We start from the raw sequence: 17,817 nt of genomic DNA, 5'->3' as shown, positions 1-17,817 counted from the left end.
TGTGAAGTGTGCCTTCTTTTTGTGACTCACATGTCTTCAAACATATTTGCAGACAGAAAACGATTCAGTGTCTGTGTCCTTCACTATTTATAGACAGATTTGATTTGGAATCTTTTAAGATATTGAGTAAAACCCAAGTTTACCCAATGGTACATTATCAGGCATACACTTTCTTTCTGAATTTGGTAGTCATGTCCTACACTCCCTTTAGAGAGGGACTATTTAGTTCTAATGTATGCCAGCATAAAAATTCACAAAGGCTTCCACAGGCTGAGAGGGAAAAAAAGAGACATTTCATGTTCAAACATAGTGCAAACCAAGGTTGAATAAAAGTGAATCTTTGCTTTTATTATTGATTATGAAAATGAACAGGCACCTATTACATGGAGCTTGCACATCCCAGAACAAATTTTCAAATATAAATAATGCACCCTCATTAGTGTTGATCACTCACAACAACCTGCAAGCTAAGAGTTCAAACCACATTGAAATGGGAAAAAAAAAAAATAAAAATCATGTCACATCCAAACCCTTGTAACATATTCACTCGCAAGTTTTTCAAATCTCTACTGATCTACTGCCAACTGGGTAAAGGCTTTTTTGTCCCCGCACGAATGCCGTTGTGACTGCATTTACACAATCATTTCAGTCCTATCGTCTTTTTCCTCACAGCATGGTGACAGCAGACAAGACCATTTACAATGAAGCTAATAATTTAAAAAATCATTGGTTAAATAGATGACTTTAAGTTATCAATATAGTTTTTGAGATAGCGCTGTGCTGTGGTAATCTCCTCTACAGTATAGAGTATCATCACATTCACTCAAGTTCATTCAAGAAAAGTAAGCTAGACCCTGGAAAAAGCAAATGCAATACAAACAACCCAAGATGGAAAATTCAAGTATCTCTGACTGGATGGCGATAAACATTTTGTTTGGAATGGAGTGATTACAGTCTGAAATGACAAAGAGCCTCTGGAGGTGAGGTTCGTAATATCCATCCCATAAACCATTACCTAAGTTATGGAAAGACTAAAAGTCACAATGTCTGATGCCAATAAGAAAAAGTAGGGTTTAAAATTGCATGCACCCCCACTGTAAAACTACTAAACTTTTTTTTAACCAACAGTAGTGTCTGTTGCTGACTGTACACATCCTAATTAGCAAAAGATGCAGACTAGCGTCCAATGAAATAAAGCACTCCTATTATCATTCTGCTATAAAGTAAATGCATCCTCTGCTAATTTCTTTCACATCATCCAACAATTTAAAGACTTATATACAATAGTTTCAGACATGTTATAAGTTTACAACATAACAGTCTCTTTTGGTGAAAATATAGTTAAATTCAAAATATCTGATAGGTATCTTTTTAGAGGTGATCTCTTTATTGAAAAAAGTACCTGAGCCAAAACTCTGACCAGGGGGAATCACAAAAGCCTCGTCTTTACAACTTGTAGAAAGACTCTCCTTTTCATCGTTCACTAATGTTCTGCAGATGAAACGAAGATTTAAATTAAATAACAAATACAAAAAAGAAAAAAAAGATAAATCAAAAAACATACTGACCCATCAAAACAACCCCCCTTTTCAAAGTATCAGCTAGTTGAAAAACAGTACAAAAAAAAGAACTCAAGACATTTAAAATGAAACATTTTAGAAGATTAAAGCATGAGATTAAAAAAAAAGTATCTTACAAATAAAAACGGATCATGCGACAATGTTCTCTTATAGACATTCTTTAAATGGAAGAGAGGCCGCTGCACATCTTCGAGTCTGGACTTGTGAACGCTACACAAGTTCAGCCCAACTTTAACGAGGAGATGCACACTGAGGTCGTCAGCCGACTTAAGCGATCTATCGTCGTATCTCTTTTATTCCTGTACCGACATTCTGTCCAACAGCGGGAAGAACTGCAACAAGGTCTTGAGTTGGAAGATGAAGAAAACTGCGTGTACTCTTGATACAGTGGTTATAAACTAAAACCCTTTAACCTGATAAACAAGTGGAGGACTGCTTACAGTGCAACTGCAAGTTGAGAGCAATGTACTAATAGTGCCTTTTTAAACTAGATACTTTCACAGTGCATATAATAATAATTTAAAATAAAATTTAAAAAAAGATGAAGCATTTTCTTGGGGTTATGATGGTCCAATCCCTTCCAGAAAACGATTAGATTTGGATTTCTCTTTGTAGGCCCAAGCATGCATCCATCGGTTATTATTGCACAACACAAGGACCTTAAAATGCACCCACACACAAACAAAAAAGTAACAATAATAATCTTAAAACAGGAACTGAATTATCTCACTACAAATCCACCTTGCTTGCTTGCTCGCTTGCTGCATTACTACCTTTTTTTAATGTTGTTGTTGCCAAAAACGATCCTTCGTGGGTGCATCTAAACGTTCAATTATTTTCATTCTCTATTTTACAACCGACTAAAACATGCATCCATATGCCCATGGGGGAAAATGCAGTCAGGAGCCTCCAGCGCATGGTGTCCATTGTTCCAGTCAAAGGTCAGAGTTCAAAGACTGAATGATTAAAAAGTGCTTTATGTAGGTCAGTAGGACTTCTTTCTTTTACGATTATTACAAAGTTTGTACATTAGCATGTATCATCTGTGAAGGCAAACAAAGATAATTTAATGACAGCATATTTAGAATAACAGGCAACTGCTTTTAGTTGTGTCCCTGAACCAAAAAAGGAAAAATATGTTGGAGGAAAACACTCACCATGATACCACCATTTTGTCTTCTTTGGATTTTTGTTACACGTTCTTACATAAAAGGAATTATCAGGCGGTCGTCTCTGTGGGAAAAGAAACAGACATTTAGATTTAACATTTCACAAACATATAATTTAAATGAATCACTCTTTTTATCCTGCCAGGCTTCATTGCAGGTTCCCTACCTTTTCTTTGCAGCTGGACAACATGCTGATAATGCTAAGACAAACTGATTGCACTGAGAGGGCTGGCGACCAATCTTCCGTTAGAATAGATAGACAGATGTGACCGTTGCTATACACGTGAGGGTGGACAGGTATATTCTCTCCTGTGAACATTACCTACAACAGTGGAGCAAAGAAAAACAAATCTCAATATAGTTCAATGAATATGTCAAAATAACAAGCCTATAAAGGTGGGGATGCTCAATCTATTAAATTTTTGGGCATCAAAGGTACGACTTGGAAGAATGCTGGTCAGGAAAAAGTTGAGATTTTTTCATTAATGACAGAAAATAATGAGACTTGCTGTATAAGCTCAGGCTTAGCTCTCTACAGAGACATGAGGCTCTGGGATTAAAAGAGAGGGGCTGGGACGGGGTGACAGAGGGGAAGAGAGAACGAGAGACTAAGCGAGGAGACATGCTTAATGAAAAGGATCAGGGGATATTAGCCATTAAAAGGGTAGAAGACTCAGGGTTAGCCAGGGAGATACAGTATGTGTGATGAGAGGAGGAGAATGCAAGATTGTAGTGCTAAAGTAGAGAGAAGGGGAAGTGGGTAAAGAGGGTAATGAAGGGTAACAATGGGTTGAGGCAGTCTGGCACCAGACATGGCCTCACAGGAGAGTGCAGGCTTCACTTCACAGGGCTGGAGGGAGGGGAGGGGGTGACAAGAGGAGTGTTACAGATAGGAGCAGAGAGCAAAGCTGGCACTGCACTCAAAACATCAAGACAACTGAGAACCTCTTGCTTGCACAAAGTTAAAATATTTACTGAAATGTCTAATAAGCTCAGTGATATGAGCACCAGCTTGAGAGCAGAGAGGCAAAGTAGATAATGTACATGTTGCTTTCCTATCTCAATGTTATTTTACAGTTATTCTCATGTTTATATTCCATATCTGTGATTTTATTGATTTGTATGCAACTTTACTTGTGAGGATTTTCTGCTAATCTGTGTTTTATATCACTCTGAACTCTGCTTTTTGCTTTTACTTTTTCTGACAATTTAATCAACTGAAGTGAGAAAATGATCATCAGATTAAATGATATTGAATATAGTCATTAATTGTAGTCCTAAACATTCATAAAGGAGAAATGACAGCTTTGCAATCAAAACGCTGCATATGGCAATAGACAGAAACATACTCAAAACAAAATCAAGTCAGGACATTTGCTGGGAAAAGAAACATAGTCCTGAAAGACAACCTTAAAAACTGCGACACTGTTGAAAATTGGCAGACAACAGTGTGTTGTAAGTTGCTGGAAGAGGCCGTGACAATTTCCACAATTTCAACTGGTCAGCCTACGCAGAGTGTGGTTAAAAAAACGTGGCATGTTTCAGTAGCAAAATCTGTAGTTTTTTTCTTTTAACATTTAACACAAGTATGTAGGGCTCCAAAGAAATGAAGACCACAAGCTCTTAACACCATAGTTATTAACTGAGACTGAGCAGGTCAATTTTTTTCATGACAATAAGAGTATTTGCTATGGGGGCGGGTGTCTTCCAAAAACGAAACATTTGTCCAATACAGAATTACCTCTGATGCTCCTCACACGACCAATAATGCACTACCGCAGTCAACATCAAATTTCCCTTGGGGGCCCCAAGAGGAGTCCAACAGAGGACCACTCTGACAGCCTGTCCTTCCCATTTGAGAGGACTGAAGCTAAGTGGCTATGTTTATCTAATTTTGTCTACACTGCCTCATTCTCTATTTTTAGGTAGGAGGGCTCCTGATGAGGGAAACAAGATTGTTGAGTTAAACTAATCCCTTCAAACATGGCTTCAGTGGCAGCTCTGTACTGGTGCCTCTCTCAGTGATTGCTGGCTCCAGTGTTTCCAAGCAAGAGATTCATTCCACTAACAACTGCAGAGCCAGTGTGTTTTATGTGATTACTGCAGGAATCCAGACAGTAGCTACAAAGGATTGTTCACACAGATAGTCAGTTTTTGATTTTGTTTGGAAAATGGAACCACTGTACACTGTACCATCAAACCAGCAGCATATGAATTTTCTTTGGTACTCTAGTCTCTGATCAAACTGTCACTGAGAATGGATGCTGGACATTAAAGGCTATGTAACTTTTGTGAGCATGTATAAACATTCTTCCACTTACAGATGAAAATTTTTAATTCTTAAGAAACAAAACACACCTTTACTCACTAACTAGCATTTAAATAGACACTAAAATGTAGTGTAGAAATGTAGCATTATCCACAGTTGTCATTTAAATCTGCAGTGGCCTCTGCTCAGCAAACGTGTCATAGTCTCACTTAAAGTATGGAAAGCCAACAGCATTGTCAAAACTGAATCTGACTGCAGTTCTGTTTACGCCCAGAGAAGCAGCTTGAGTTGTGATCAAAGCGAACAATACTTTCTGAGTCCTGGAGACAAAGTGGTAAATGAACAGCTCTTACAATGTGCTTCTCAACATCAGAACAGGAAAAAGCTTTTCACAGTGTTTCACTTTTAGCCACATATGCACACACACATACACACACAGAGGGCTGCAAAGTAACTTCTGCTTACCTGAGGTGAATCGAAAGGATATCGACTACTAAATTTGAAAAGCAGCTGAAATTTCTCTCCTTCATACAGCGTGCCAGGTGCTCCTTCCATGTCTACAATCCACCTAGAAAAGAGGGCACAACATAAAAATGTAAAACATCTAACTTTAACTAAACCAATCATCCAACACTTAACCAAAACATGGGCGATGTCCAAAAACTTTGTTTTTAAGAGGTTTTCAGTTAAAAATGCTGTTTTCAGTACACTCAGTTTTCTCCCAGAAACATAAAATTACCAAAGCACCAAGAAGTATGAGTATACCAACTGAAAGATGGATCATTTGTTTTTTTTTAGTTGTATTATTTATTTCTACATCCTGAGACAACTTTAAGGCTGATATGTTGCAAAACGTTCTTTAAGATAACGGATCTAACAACAACAGAGTTACTAAATTCCTCCTGTCAAGTCAAGATATCAGGTACAACTTCCTCAACAACAAACCCTTAGTGTTCTTCAGAAGGAGGCAGCTTTATGCAATACACAGTTACTTGTTTCTTTTTTAAGCCATGCTAGCAACATGGCTCTGGGGATGTCAATGTCAGTCTGTCTGAAATATCTCTGCAACAATTGGATGGAATGCCATGAAATTTGGTACAGACTTTCATCCCCCAGAGGAAGATGTCTACTCATACTGGTGATAGCCTGACTTTTCCTCTAGCATCACCAGTAAGTTGACATTTTTTATTATTTAGTGATATATCAATACAAGTTTTTACAGCCCCAGCTGCACTTTGTGTTACATACTAATAATAGATTAACAAGAATGGTTAATGACATAATAAGGTTGATTAATAACATGCTCCTTCTATTTAATCACTCTGGAGTAGATTAGCTAGGAACATGAGCAGAAAGACTTGGATCACATCTCATTATCATTAAAAAAGAATCATACAAAACATGAGCTGCCAATGCTGCAGTAAGTGTGTAATCAAAAGCTTTTAGTCTGACTCATTCCAGTGACATTCAATACTCTAGCTGGGTTATGACAGTGGTTTAGTAATAATGTGATACCCTATTGATCCAGTGAACAAAATCTATTTTCACTTCTGTAGCCTGGCTACAGAACTGTGCTGACTGAGCTGCGAGGGATTCAATGTCTTGCTCAGAATGGCAGATGATTGCAAACACAGGGACTTGATTCTATGTCTTGGGATGAAGGACGGTCCACTTTCTCAATGTGGCCACAACCCAGGGGCTAGATGTAGTTTTGGTGGCAAACAAGCCAAATATTTAAGTCCAGAGCAGAACATTTATGGGGATTGCCTGCTCATAGCAGAAACCTCAGAGGAGAAGAAAAAGGAACAGTGATGGCAGCATCACAATCTCTGACCTAATTTCTTCCAGGCAAGCAGTGCAGATAGGACACTAAAGAGACTTGTGGCTGTTGTTCGGGTTTATAGCCTTGTGTCTCTTTCAAATCTAGCCTGGGGCACATAATCAGTCAGGCCTACATACGAGGTCAGTCATCTTTAAAACTTCACCCTAAGAAAGTCCGATGGTCAGAGTGTCTGAAAGGAGCTCCTTTTTTCCAGGAAGCAAAGCTTAGAGGGAGGCAGTATCACTGTACATGATGCTGAGTTACACCTGATGCAACCCACGCTGAATGCAGGCAAGGACTCCAAGGACACTGTGCTCGACTTGCTCAGATTCCCCATAGCCTAGTGATTATATGATCCAGTCAACAAAAATAACACAGAGCCATTTAGTGAAAGTAGGGGAACATAACAAACTGAATATACATATGGGAGACTCTACAGTGCTTTTAAAAAAAACAGTTTCCTTGTTCCTCCGCTGACTAATTCCACCATGAAGCTGAACAATTCTGCACTACACACAGTCAACTAAAAGACTCTAATTGAATATGGTCACCATGGTCACCATATCACTGTCACACACATACTATTGTCACCAGTGAGTTTTTTTTCCCCCAAGTCTAGATAAGATTAGCTTGAATGTTAAGCAGGAACAGACCATTTATATCTCCCTAAATTAAAACTTATGACACAGAAAGCACAAATCCCCAGTAGTGTAAATCATTATGACAGGACAGAGAGCCGCCCCAAGCTGAAGAAGTCTTTCGACATCCAAGCTGAGACAAAAAGGCACACCCACATACCATCACCAACTTGGGATGCAGAAGCCAGCAGAACCGGTTGGAAGACTTGTCAGTCAGGCAAAACACACACAACAATCATTACCCTGTGATTGTTACCTAACAGGAAAGATGCCAACGTAATGGATATTTCATAGTTACAAGATTGTCTTAAACTACCCACAGCCACTGAAATGTGTAGTGCCTCTTTCAGGAGCATAGCAACGATGCTAGAAGACATTCTGACCAGAACGACAAAGTAGTAACTTTCAAAGTCAATGCTGCGCGCCTGCAGCTGAAAGACATTTGAATGTCTGCCAGAAATCTCAAATCTATTTACAGGATGCCAACTCCTCATCCTTACTGCTTATCAGACACAATTTGACTCACACTGCAACAGTACTCAAAGGCATTTAAGGGAACACCAAGATACCCAGACAGAAAGGTCAGCTAAGCAGTCTCTGTTCCTTGCTACCCTAGCCCAACTCCTGCATGCCAACCGTTAAATATTTTATAAGGATGAATAGTGACACTGTGCATTAGAGACACTCTACTGAGGGGCCAGAGCTGCCAGTCACTGGAATGACCCCGATTCCTCCTCACCAATCCCTGCTGAAGCTACAAGAGCTCTGAGACTTACTATCTCCAACCACTGCTATGGCAACAGTTACCTTTATGCTCACCACACTGTCCTCTCATAGTGATGAAACAGGTCATTTTACAAAGCCACATGGGATTTGAGTTTATTCATAGATGCAAACCTTCTCTACTGTAGGTGTAGGTGATAGCATCCTTATGTTTACTGTGATAGACAATGCTATCAAACTGGAACAAATAAAATTTTAGAAAACAAAGACACTTACTGTGTGATGGTGTTCTGTACACTTTTTTCGTTGAGCGTCATTCCTGGGGGTGGATCATTTTGCAGGGCTAATAATTCCTTTTGTAGCCTTTTCTGTAGGAGAGAATGTGTTTGGGTTTCTGCCACACTTATAACATGTTGAAATATAGCATCATGCTAATATATAAACCATAATAAAAACAGGGCAGCGGAAAATCAAATGAAAACAAATTAGCAAATAAAACATTTTGGTCATACGTTCAGTCATTTTAGAAATACATTCATAACCAAGCCACCTCAAAATATATATAATCTTTGTGCATATCATTTAATGACGGCGCGATTATAGCTATCGTCCTGTAGTAAAAGCAAAACTCCACCCTGACTGATTTAACTCGTTTACTTTTGCATATAAAACACACGATTTGTGACAGATGAAACCATAAGTTTTAGACACAAGCAGCAAATCCAGTTCATCGTTCATAAAGCAGACTTTGTGGGTTTTCCGATAAGGCAAATCTCACTCGATTCGACACAGCAATACCATGAAACCGATGCACCTGTTCAGCTCAAAAGGAAACTGCAACTGCTCAATCTGCGCACTGTCTCGTTAGCTAGCTAACGTTAACGTCAGCCAAATAGCAGCCACAACACCGTAAAAGAAAAATAATGAATTTCATCTCATAACATCGCATTCTTTGCGTTATCTCCCATGTGCTGCTGCGGGATTAAAATACACAACACATAAATATGTACACTTCATCATGTGTCTTCAGGAAGCTGGTTTCTATGCTAGCGATGACTTAGTGCTGTTGATGATGATGGGCTAGTTGTGTTGCTAGCAGAGACCGAGCGCTAAACCTGAACAGTTTAGGGCAAATGTCATCGCTTTTACTTTAATGTCATCACTACTTCGAACAAATATATGTACGTTAATGAAGTGGTTAATAAACTACCAGAAAAGACGAGAGTGAAGGTCGGGTAATTTATAAATATGCGATCGCTGTCAATTGTATTCTTACCTGCATCGACGCCATGATGGAAACCCCCCCCTGCATCAGCGCGGAGTGGAGGACAGTACGTCAGGGAGTCACGTGACGGGCGAAGTTGTTTTTGACAGAAGAAAACAATCCACTGACGTGCACCATCAGAAGCAAGACCTCTGTCACCCCTCGGTCATTTTAGGTCGTTAACGGACTATTTACCATTTCTACAACTGAATTTCATTAAAGAAAAAGAGAGAAAATCCACTGACATTACAAAGGATGTTAGGGAGGGTCAATAACCTCTGCTCAAGGAGGGATGACCTGCCCACCATCCCGATCCAGAGTTATATCAAATAGTCCTTTTTCGTTTTTGTCCTTAAGTAATTTAGATATTATCACATTAGCAACATTATTACTGCGATGAATAATATTCGAAACACTTTCGTTAACCATTAATCTGAATTACAATATAAATCCATTATGTATTTCATTATTACATAATTTGTGATATTTGTGTAGTAAAATGTTTTCTTGGTTCAATCTGTCATCTGCAGCTCAGTTTTGTAAAAGCATAGCGAAGGTCCCAGCTGTAATCTCCAAAGCCCATAAATGTATCACGTTTAAAAAACCTGATACCTTTTCATTCTCTTTGCAGGCAAAAAAGGTATATCTATTTATCTGTGTCAGCAAAGTTTTGAACATTTTATTCATCTGAATAGGTCATTTGACTAAGCCTCCTCAGGTTTCCTTGAAAAAATAAACCCTCACTCTGTAGCCACTGTTAACTGAGATATGATTTGAGCTCCCACCTGATATGGTTGACACATTAACCAGGTAACAGCTCATAACAGGCTCTTCACATTGACTATAAAACATCAGCATTATTGTATGTCACAGACACACACAAAATGTTCAAAGCAACAGCATTTGATGTGGACATGTAACATAAACATTAACTACTTAAATGCTGTTGGGAGTCAGTGTACCCACTTTGCCTTCTTGAAAAAGCAGAAATATAATTTGCTAGTTGACTCACGGGTGGTTCACTGGAGCTGTGCAACCACAAAAAATAAATAAATAAAAAATCCTCCCACTCCTGTGTTCTGTGTGTGACCTTATAAGTCCATGTAAATTAGATTATTGTCATTGCCACTTTCCACAGTTGGCATTCACTTTGAACAACACAAGGACCTGCACTAATTAGAATATCAATGCAGTGTTATTGCCTCTCACAATGAAAATATCAACCAGTGTGTTTTTCCTATTGTAAAATGCTGCAGGATCTATAGGAAAAACATGATTAAATCTGTTTAGCTAAAAAAAAAACATGACTTTTAATTATTGTTACATCCCAACAGAGAATTTAACACATCTAGCACTATTTACCCACCTCTGAAATATACCTATCAGATAAGAGCAGCATTTGTTATATCTAATCACTACTGTTCTTGTGGTCTCTCAAACATTCTGTAATGTTTTACTTGAGCTAGGTCAAAATACAAAAAAGTATGTACTTCATATAACTGCATCATTCTTTATTTGATACTACAAATAAAGTATGAAGCAGTTTTTTTGTGGAAGTAGTATTTAAAGCCATACAACATATGTCATATGCAACAAGGCAGTTACTGGCAACAAAAGTGCTCACCAAACAAGTCTTTATTAAGATGGAGGTGAAGAAAGATTTCTGTGGCAGGGGGTTCATTTATCACATTCATGGGATAAGAAAGGGATGCAGCCTGCCATATTTATTTATTATATTAAAATGAAATCCTTTAATACTATTAAAATTAGGACAGAAAGCCAGGTGCAAAAACAAACGAACAAAAAATGCACTGTGTTTTATATGGTTTACATGGGAAAACAAGCTAATTCAAAAAAAAAAAATTAAAATGTTTTATACTTCAACATTATCTTTGTAACTTTAACTTTAGCAATCCAAAAAGTTTGCAGCCATGAGCAGTTCCAGCGCAATCTCCGGAGCGATGGGAAATTCAGGTATTTCTGTGGAGCTGTTGGTGTAACGGACCTTGTACGTAAAATACATGCAGACTTTGGACAAGACGTGAGATGGAATCTCCCTGAAGTTCACTTCATTGGTTTCATTCTCAGCAAACTGACCTGCAGATAGAGGGTTACAGTAGGTGTCATGAGTAGAAATAATGAAACACAGACATACAATTTACAATATTATACAATCTATGAAATACCCCTTTGAGTAACCTTTCCTGGAAGTTCCAAGATGCCACTGACTAACATAAAAAGGCATAGGACCATGGTAGATATCAATGAAAGATCAGATTATAGAAGAAGTTCTATAATCCATGTTTAATGCGAGGTATCAAAACCATTGTATGGAAGGAGCATAGTGCCACCAACTGGACATTAAACATCAATACCAATAATTCTTATCTTGAACAACAGCAGACTCACTCGCTTGCCAGTAAATCTCAATCAAGTAAGCAAGCAAAGCATCATGACTATACACATTTTCTACACAACCTTACACATTGTTTAGTGGGATGCAGACCAGTGTAGCTGCTGTTAACACAAAGGACATTGGGGTGAGCAGTTTTACTGGGAACCTAGTATGTGATAAATGTTGAAAAATGTTTTCATCAAAATAAAACCCTTTTCATACATTATATTAACAAGGGGAGACAAAGCAGTAAGTATTAACAGAAGATCACTCGGATAATAATCGGGTCCACAGAAGACAGCAGTTTCTGCAGATATTAATGTTAACTATACAGTTTACAGAAAAGTCACATCTAAGCTGCACAAATCATATAAAACCATTATGCTCTGACACTCTGTCCTAATTCCTCCAAGTCTAGGAAGGAAGTCTTGGAAGAGCAACCCTGCAAAGCTGCTTCTCCCAAGAAATATCAAGCTTTGAAATGATACAGTTCCCTGTCTAAAGAAAAAAAGTCTTTCAGGCATATTCAACCTTTTTGTTGCTGAGGGGTGTCTTGTAGTTTACATTCTGTGTGCGCACTTCCCAAAAAATCATCAAAACTATGTAAAGAATGGGAGCAATCCAGCAGTCTGGAGAGAAAATACCATGAGCTAATCCACCCTATTAACAGCGGCCACAAAAAGTTACATATTGTTGTTGCACTGGATGTACCAAAGAACGACTGGATGTGCTGAAAACTATTCCATTTTCTGGGGATTACCAATATTTCATAATATTCAGACATGATAGATTCCTCATAGATTATGATTAAAAGACTTATTCCAGTTAACATAGACTTGAAAAACCTTTACAAACCATATGCATTTTTTTTAAAAAAGGAAAAGAAAAGTGTTTTTTATATTTCATTTGCCTGAATCCTCACCTGGCCCACTCAACATGGCTTTGATAGTGCCAGATGTCAAGGCATGTTCTCTTTTCACAATGAATTCATGGCCATCTGAAGAGATCAACTTCACATACATGGCATCTGGCCCTTCACAGCCACCATAGGTTCTTTCTTCACCATCTGTGAAACAATAGAAACTGACAGTCTCAAACAGGTGTGAGCTAAACGTCTCAGTAGCACACACACATTTGGCCAACTGTCATAAAGGTAGTGACTTTGGAGAATAGCGAGAGATTTTGTTATTGAGGAATCACCTTAACAAATGAGTGTGAATAAGCCAATGAGTGCAACCAGCCACTGTGATGTGAACACATTTTATGAGTTGACAAACATAATGAATTTCTGGGGAGGATAATATGTAGGACATTTAATCACTCACCCATCTTGTTCCGGAGTTTCTGTTAATCCTGGAAGAAAACAAAGAAAGATGACTGACAATCTGATAAACAACATAAAGTCGCCAAGGCTGGACACTAGCTTCACATTAAGCAATCACGCCTACGTTAAAGTTACCGTTAGTTAGGGCCCTTAATTTTCTAATATTTGACTCCTCCGTGTAACGTTCACGCTACATTTAATCACACAAATAGCTAACAAAAATATTCCACAATATAACTATCGTTGAAATAAATGTAAGTAACTAATTACATCACTTCTTATCACTTCTCTGCTCTGATCCAACTTACATTAAACAGCGATTGATGTCATTTCATTCACGGACCAAGCTGTTTTTAAGTGAATTCGCAGCCGTCAGCGTTAGCTTGCGTCGGCTAACGAGCTAACGCCTTGGCTAAACAAACTATAGAATTTCTTTAATTGGATGTTCGATGTTCAGAGCTCATAACAATTAAACAATCCGCGACACGCTAACACACAACAGCATGTAATAGAAACATAACACCGTTTCTTACCACTCAGCAGAAGAATGAGGAGAGGAGATTGCCTTCCAGCTAACGTTAGCCACCAGACTGTTGATACCCGGAACCAGTTTGCATGAACACCTGTCCGCAATTAATTTCTTCCGTAGAATTTCACTGGAAGAGAGAAATTGTCCTGTTCCTCGTCACTGCACTGATTGTTGCAGAAAAAAAAAACACGCACAACACAAAAACAAACAAACAAAAAAAACCTTTACAAAAAATCTAATTGCATCTGTTCAATCACAAAATGTCGAAGGAAAAAAAAATGCACAGAGTAGATGCAATCTCTGGATAACGAATATTACCCCTCCGGTGTCCAACATTAGCGTCACTATATATTATGTTTTAATGAGAGGGAGTGGAGGGGGTGTTAGTTTTTAATTTTAATAAAGAGCTGAGATGACTTGTCAAATTTACCCTGGTTTACAGGCCATGTTTTTTTTTTTTTAGAGATGATATTGTTCTGTTATCCCTGTAGAGGGCGCCTGTGTTCCAGGTTAACCTCCCCGACTGTCTCCACTGGCTGTGATGAGCAAGAGCAGGTGCTGATTGGACATGACAGAGACATTTTGCAGACCCATAAATCTGAATTCAAGAAAGAATGAGAGACAGAGAAGGCATGCACTCTGCACCATCTTACATTTTCCAAACTCTATGTGAGTATTCACAGTTGAGAAATTGGCACTCACTGTAGTCACGGTCAGGTTCAGAGTGTGACTTTGCCCTGATCCTGCCTGGTCTTCTTTCATGTAGGAAAAGTGATGACTGTTGAAATCTGAGGCCAAGAAATGGACGCAGAGTTATCTGAGCTGTGACACTAGGAGCAGATTACTGAACATGCCTGTAAATTGTGCTGTTTGACTAATAGGTGCTTTCTGAAGGAGTGTAATGCTCCTCATGGAAGACAGTAAGAGAAAATTCTTTTCTTTCTTTTTATTATTTATTTATCTTATTTTTTTTATTTTTTCCCCTTTATGCTATCTTCACACAGATGTCAGGGATCCACAGCTGACTCACTGGTGGGACAAAGGAGACATTTTTTCCTTTTGGCTAGTACTCTTTAAGTGGCTGTGCTCATTGTTACCTCAGATGACAGTGGTGACTTGTGCAGAGGTGACACTTGACCTGGTATTTTCTTTACAGTAATACCAGGTTTAGAAATGCTGTCAGTGTGTGTTCCAGAAAGTTCTAGTAGCCTCCTCCCTCTTGACTGTCTGTGTTGACTCTCACACATACACACTTGTGCCCGCTCACACACACAACCAAAAACAATCACTGACCTTCCAGTCCCCCATTACACCATTAGTGCTTATGATCAGAGCGGGCGGGTGGCGGCAGCCTCTTTGATGTCTCTCTGATACGCACCCATCCCGCTGCAGCTGCTCACGGCTCTATTTTGGGGAGGCTGCTGTGGGCCCTTAGAACAGGGCTTCCTTAACACACACATGTACATACAATATATGCAAACACTGTTGTCATGCCAAGTGATATCATCTAGCCCTTTGACACATCAACTGAATGGTATACTCTCTCAGATCACACTTTGTTGCACACAAACACAGGCCACAATGGAAATGGTGGGATGCTGTTAACTTGCTAGAAAAGGAACATGTCCATCTTTATGCTTGTTAGAGTAGCTAAATGTTTGTGTTTGCTTGACATCTTAAACATTCAAATGTTCACTTAGTTCATAAATGATTTAAACATTTTTCTCTTTTTGCTAATCATTAAAGACAAAATGTTGTGTTAAGGTGCATATGGAATGGCAGGTTAAGTAAACTGTGCCTCATATTAACTTGTCCAGCATCTCAATACCACCAGTTTCAATACCACAGAGTGGGTCAAATGTCAACACACGGGATCATTAATGAACAGTACAATGGCTTTGTTAGAGGAGCCCTGAATGTAACCAGGTCAGAATTTTAGTCATGATAGGGAAAGATGGGGGAGGAATGTCTTTGGGCATTTCTTCTCTGAAAAGAGGGTAAGGCTTGTCACAATGAATTTGAGGGTACTGTCCCTTTTGCCTGAGGCGAGTCGCAGCGCCCTGCAATTCTTACGTTGGTCCTATAATCTCATGAACCTCTGCTGGAGAGGAGCATCAGCAACTACATGACATGTCACAAACAATTCTGGCTCATTGGATGAAAGGTAAAATAATTAGGTGTAATGTAATTTATGATACATACAGTATTTATTTCTAGTAATATTAAAATACACCAACAAAATAATAACATGCTCAACAACAAAATTAGTGATAGCTTCAATGTGTCATAATTTCAAGGCCAGACATGCTGAACCTTATCAGCTCTCTTTGCTACCACAAGAACAACAACACGTACAGTAAAATCACTTGGTGATAGTTTGAACATTGACTCACATGGCACACACATCTGTCGTGTGATTCTTGGATGGACACAATGTCTGGCTAATTGTTAATTCATTAAGTTCTTTAGTAATCTTATTACAAGCTGATGGCTGACATTGGCATTGCAAATGTGCTTGCACAATGTCAACTTACAAAAAAGTTTGGTCATCATGTAATGTGATATTCTTATATATGCCAACACCGTGGTGGAGTCTCTTAATCAGGTGTTTCTTGGATAAATACATACACAAGTGGCAGAACTGTTTATTAAACAGATGTGTCATAGAAAAATAGGGACGGACTTTTATTTATTTCATGAAAATGTTTTGGAAAATGTCTGTTGTGAAAGCAGTAACACAATGCACTCTGAGTCACTGAAGCAACATTATTCTGATCCAGTCATTAACAGTAAATCCTGCAATACAATGATGATTCAAAGCCACCAACTTCTGTAACAAAGTGGTTTGCTCAGTGACAAGCACAGAAAAGAGAATACCATCCAAATCATCTGAAAAGCCCTTTATAGGATGTTCTAGCTTGTTTCTACGAAACACTGTTAGTTTATTGCCCTTATTCTGCACATGATAAAAACTTCAAATGGCATAACAGGCAGATAAATGGATGTGACAACCATTTACTTTCAATAGCTTAAGGCTAATGCACTATGTTGAGGCCTTGCTTGTCTGAACTATGACTCACCCTCACAGACTGCTACGATAAAACCTTCATCATAATTCACATGTCACTACATAAACAGAACATGAAAAGTCTTGTGCTGAAATGGTACAGTGAATTGTGTTTACTTTTTAGTTGTCCACATGCCCACAAAAAAAAAAAAAACAGCTTGTAGGAACATTAGCATATGATGAAAAAAAGAGTGCTGTGTGTTTAAATGATGAGACACAGATAATAGTTTGCTTGACAGAGTGGTTTATGGTTTTATAACTGAGATTTGTTTGTGCAAATATAACAGATGAAGTGATGCTAAGCTAAGCTAGCTATGCAAGGCATGGAAAGGGGATCTGCTTAATACTGATGTCTTAGCAACAGTTTTGAAAAACGCTGGCCACTGATATCCCCTCACTGCTTACTAGCCTTAATCCAATTTTAGAAGCACAACCAAGCTGCATTTTAGACAGAAGGTGGAGGCTTGGTCTCAGAGAGAGAAGTTAAATATACACTTGAAAAACTCTTGCTTTCATCTTAGTGGATATTTGCCAGAGTTAAGATGCCTTCACTGTCCAACCCAATCCTCACGTACACACAGAGATTTAAGTCATTATACCGAAGATCTTAGGTGATTTATTCTTAATCAAAACAATCTGCAACAAAGGTACATGTGTTAGGCAGTAAGTTAAGTATTTTAATGCCACCTACTAAATTTTGAGTATTCAAAAGCAATATATGTACATTCAGTGCTTTATATCCCACTATAAAAGTAAGGACATTTTTAAAGTGTCTCAAATGTACTAAACAATTGTAACTTCTCTCATGATGTATTCATAACTGATGGATAATAGTGTATAATTTAGTTGTAATCATATATAATGATATGTGACACGTAGTAACAAAACATTGTTAAAAAAGTATTAACGTATAAAAAGTATAAAGCATTAAACGGGTTTAAAACTTCGGAAGACAATTCATTATATATGTATAATTACAACTACGTCATGTTTTGAAGCATTTGTCACTTGTTTACATACCAATTATAGACGTGCCA

At 38.3% G+C, this 17,817-nt stretch overlaps 2 protein-coding genes across 2 annotated transcripts; both read right to left on the bottom strand.

Moving 5' to 3' along the window:
- Nucleotides 1–322: 322 nt before the first annotated feature.
- ube2wb (ubiquitin conjugating enzyme E2 Wb) lies at nucleotides 323–9,558 on the bottom strand. Its single transcript, XM_018673992.2, has 6 exons — nucleotides 9,478–9,558; nucleotides 8,478–8,569; nucleotides 5,484–5,586; nucleotides 2,916–3,071; nucleotides 2,738–2,813; nucleotides 323–2,623 (listed from the first exon to the last, which is right to left on the bottom strand). The coding sequence occupies exons 1-6, from the start codon at nucleotides 9,511–9,513 to the stop codon at nucleotides 2,610–2,612; spliced, it is 477 nt and encodes a 158-aa protein (XP_018529508.1). The 5' UTR covers nucleotides 9,514–9,558; the 3' UTR covers nucleotides 323–2,609.
- A 1,524-nt stretch (nucleotides 9,559–11,082) lies between these two features.
- On the bottom strand, nucleotides 11,083–13,838 carry eloca (elongin C paralog a). The gene is made up of 4 exons (XM_018673993.2): nucleotides 13,718–13,838; nucleotides 13,186–13,213; nucleotides 12,783–12,926; nucleotides 11,083–11,562 (listed from the first exon to the last, which is right to left on the bottom strand). Exons 2-4 carry the CDS (start codon nucleotides 13,187–13,189, stop codon nucleotides 11,372–11,374), a joined length of 339 nt encoding a protein of 112 aa, XP_018529509.1. The 5' UTR covers nucleotides 13,190–13,213; nucleotides 13,718–13,838; the 3' UTR covers nucleotides 11,083–11,371.
- Nucleotides 13,839–17,817: the final 3,979 nt, after the last annotated feature.

This window comes from Lates calcarifer, linkage group LG24, assembly GCF_001640805.2.
Source record: "Lates calcarifer isolate ASB-BC8 linkage group LG24, TLL_Latcal_v3, whole genome shotgun sequence".
Classification (NCBI taxonomy): domain Eukaryota; kingdom Metazoa; phylum Chordata; class Actinopteri; family Centropomidae; genus Lates; species Lates calcarifer.
Note: the sequence above shows the minus strand (reverse complement) of the source record. Positions and strands in the feature narration are given on the sequence as shown.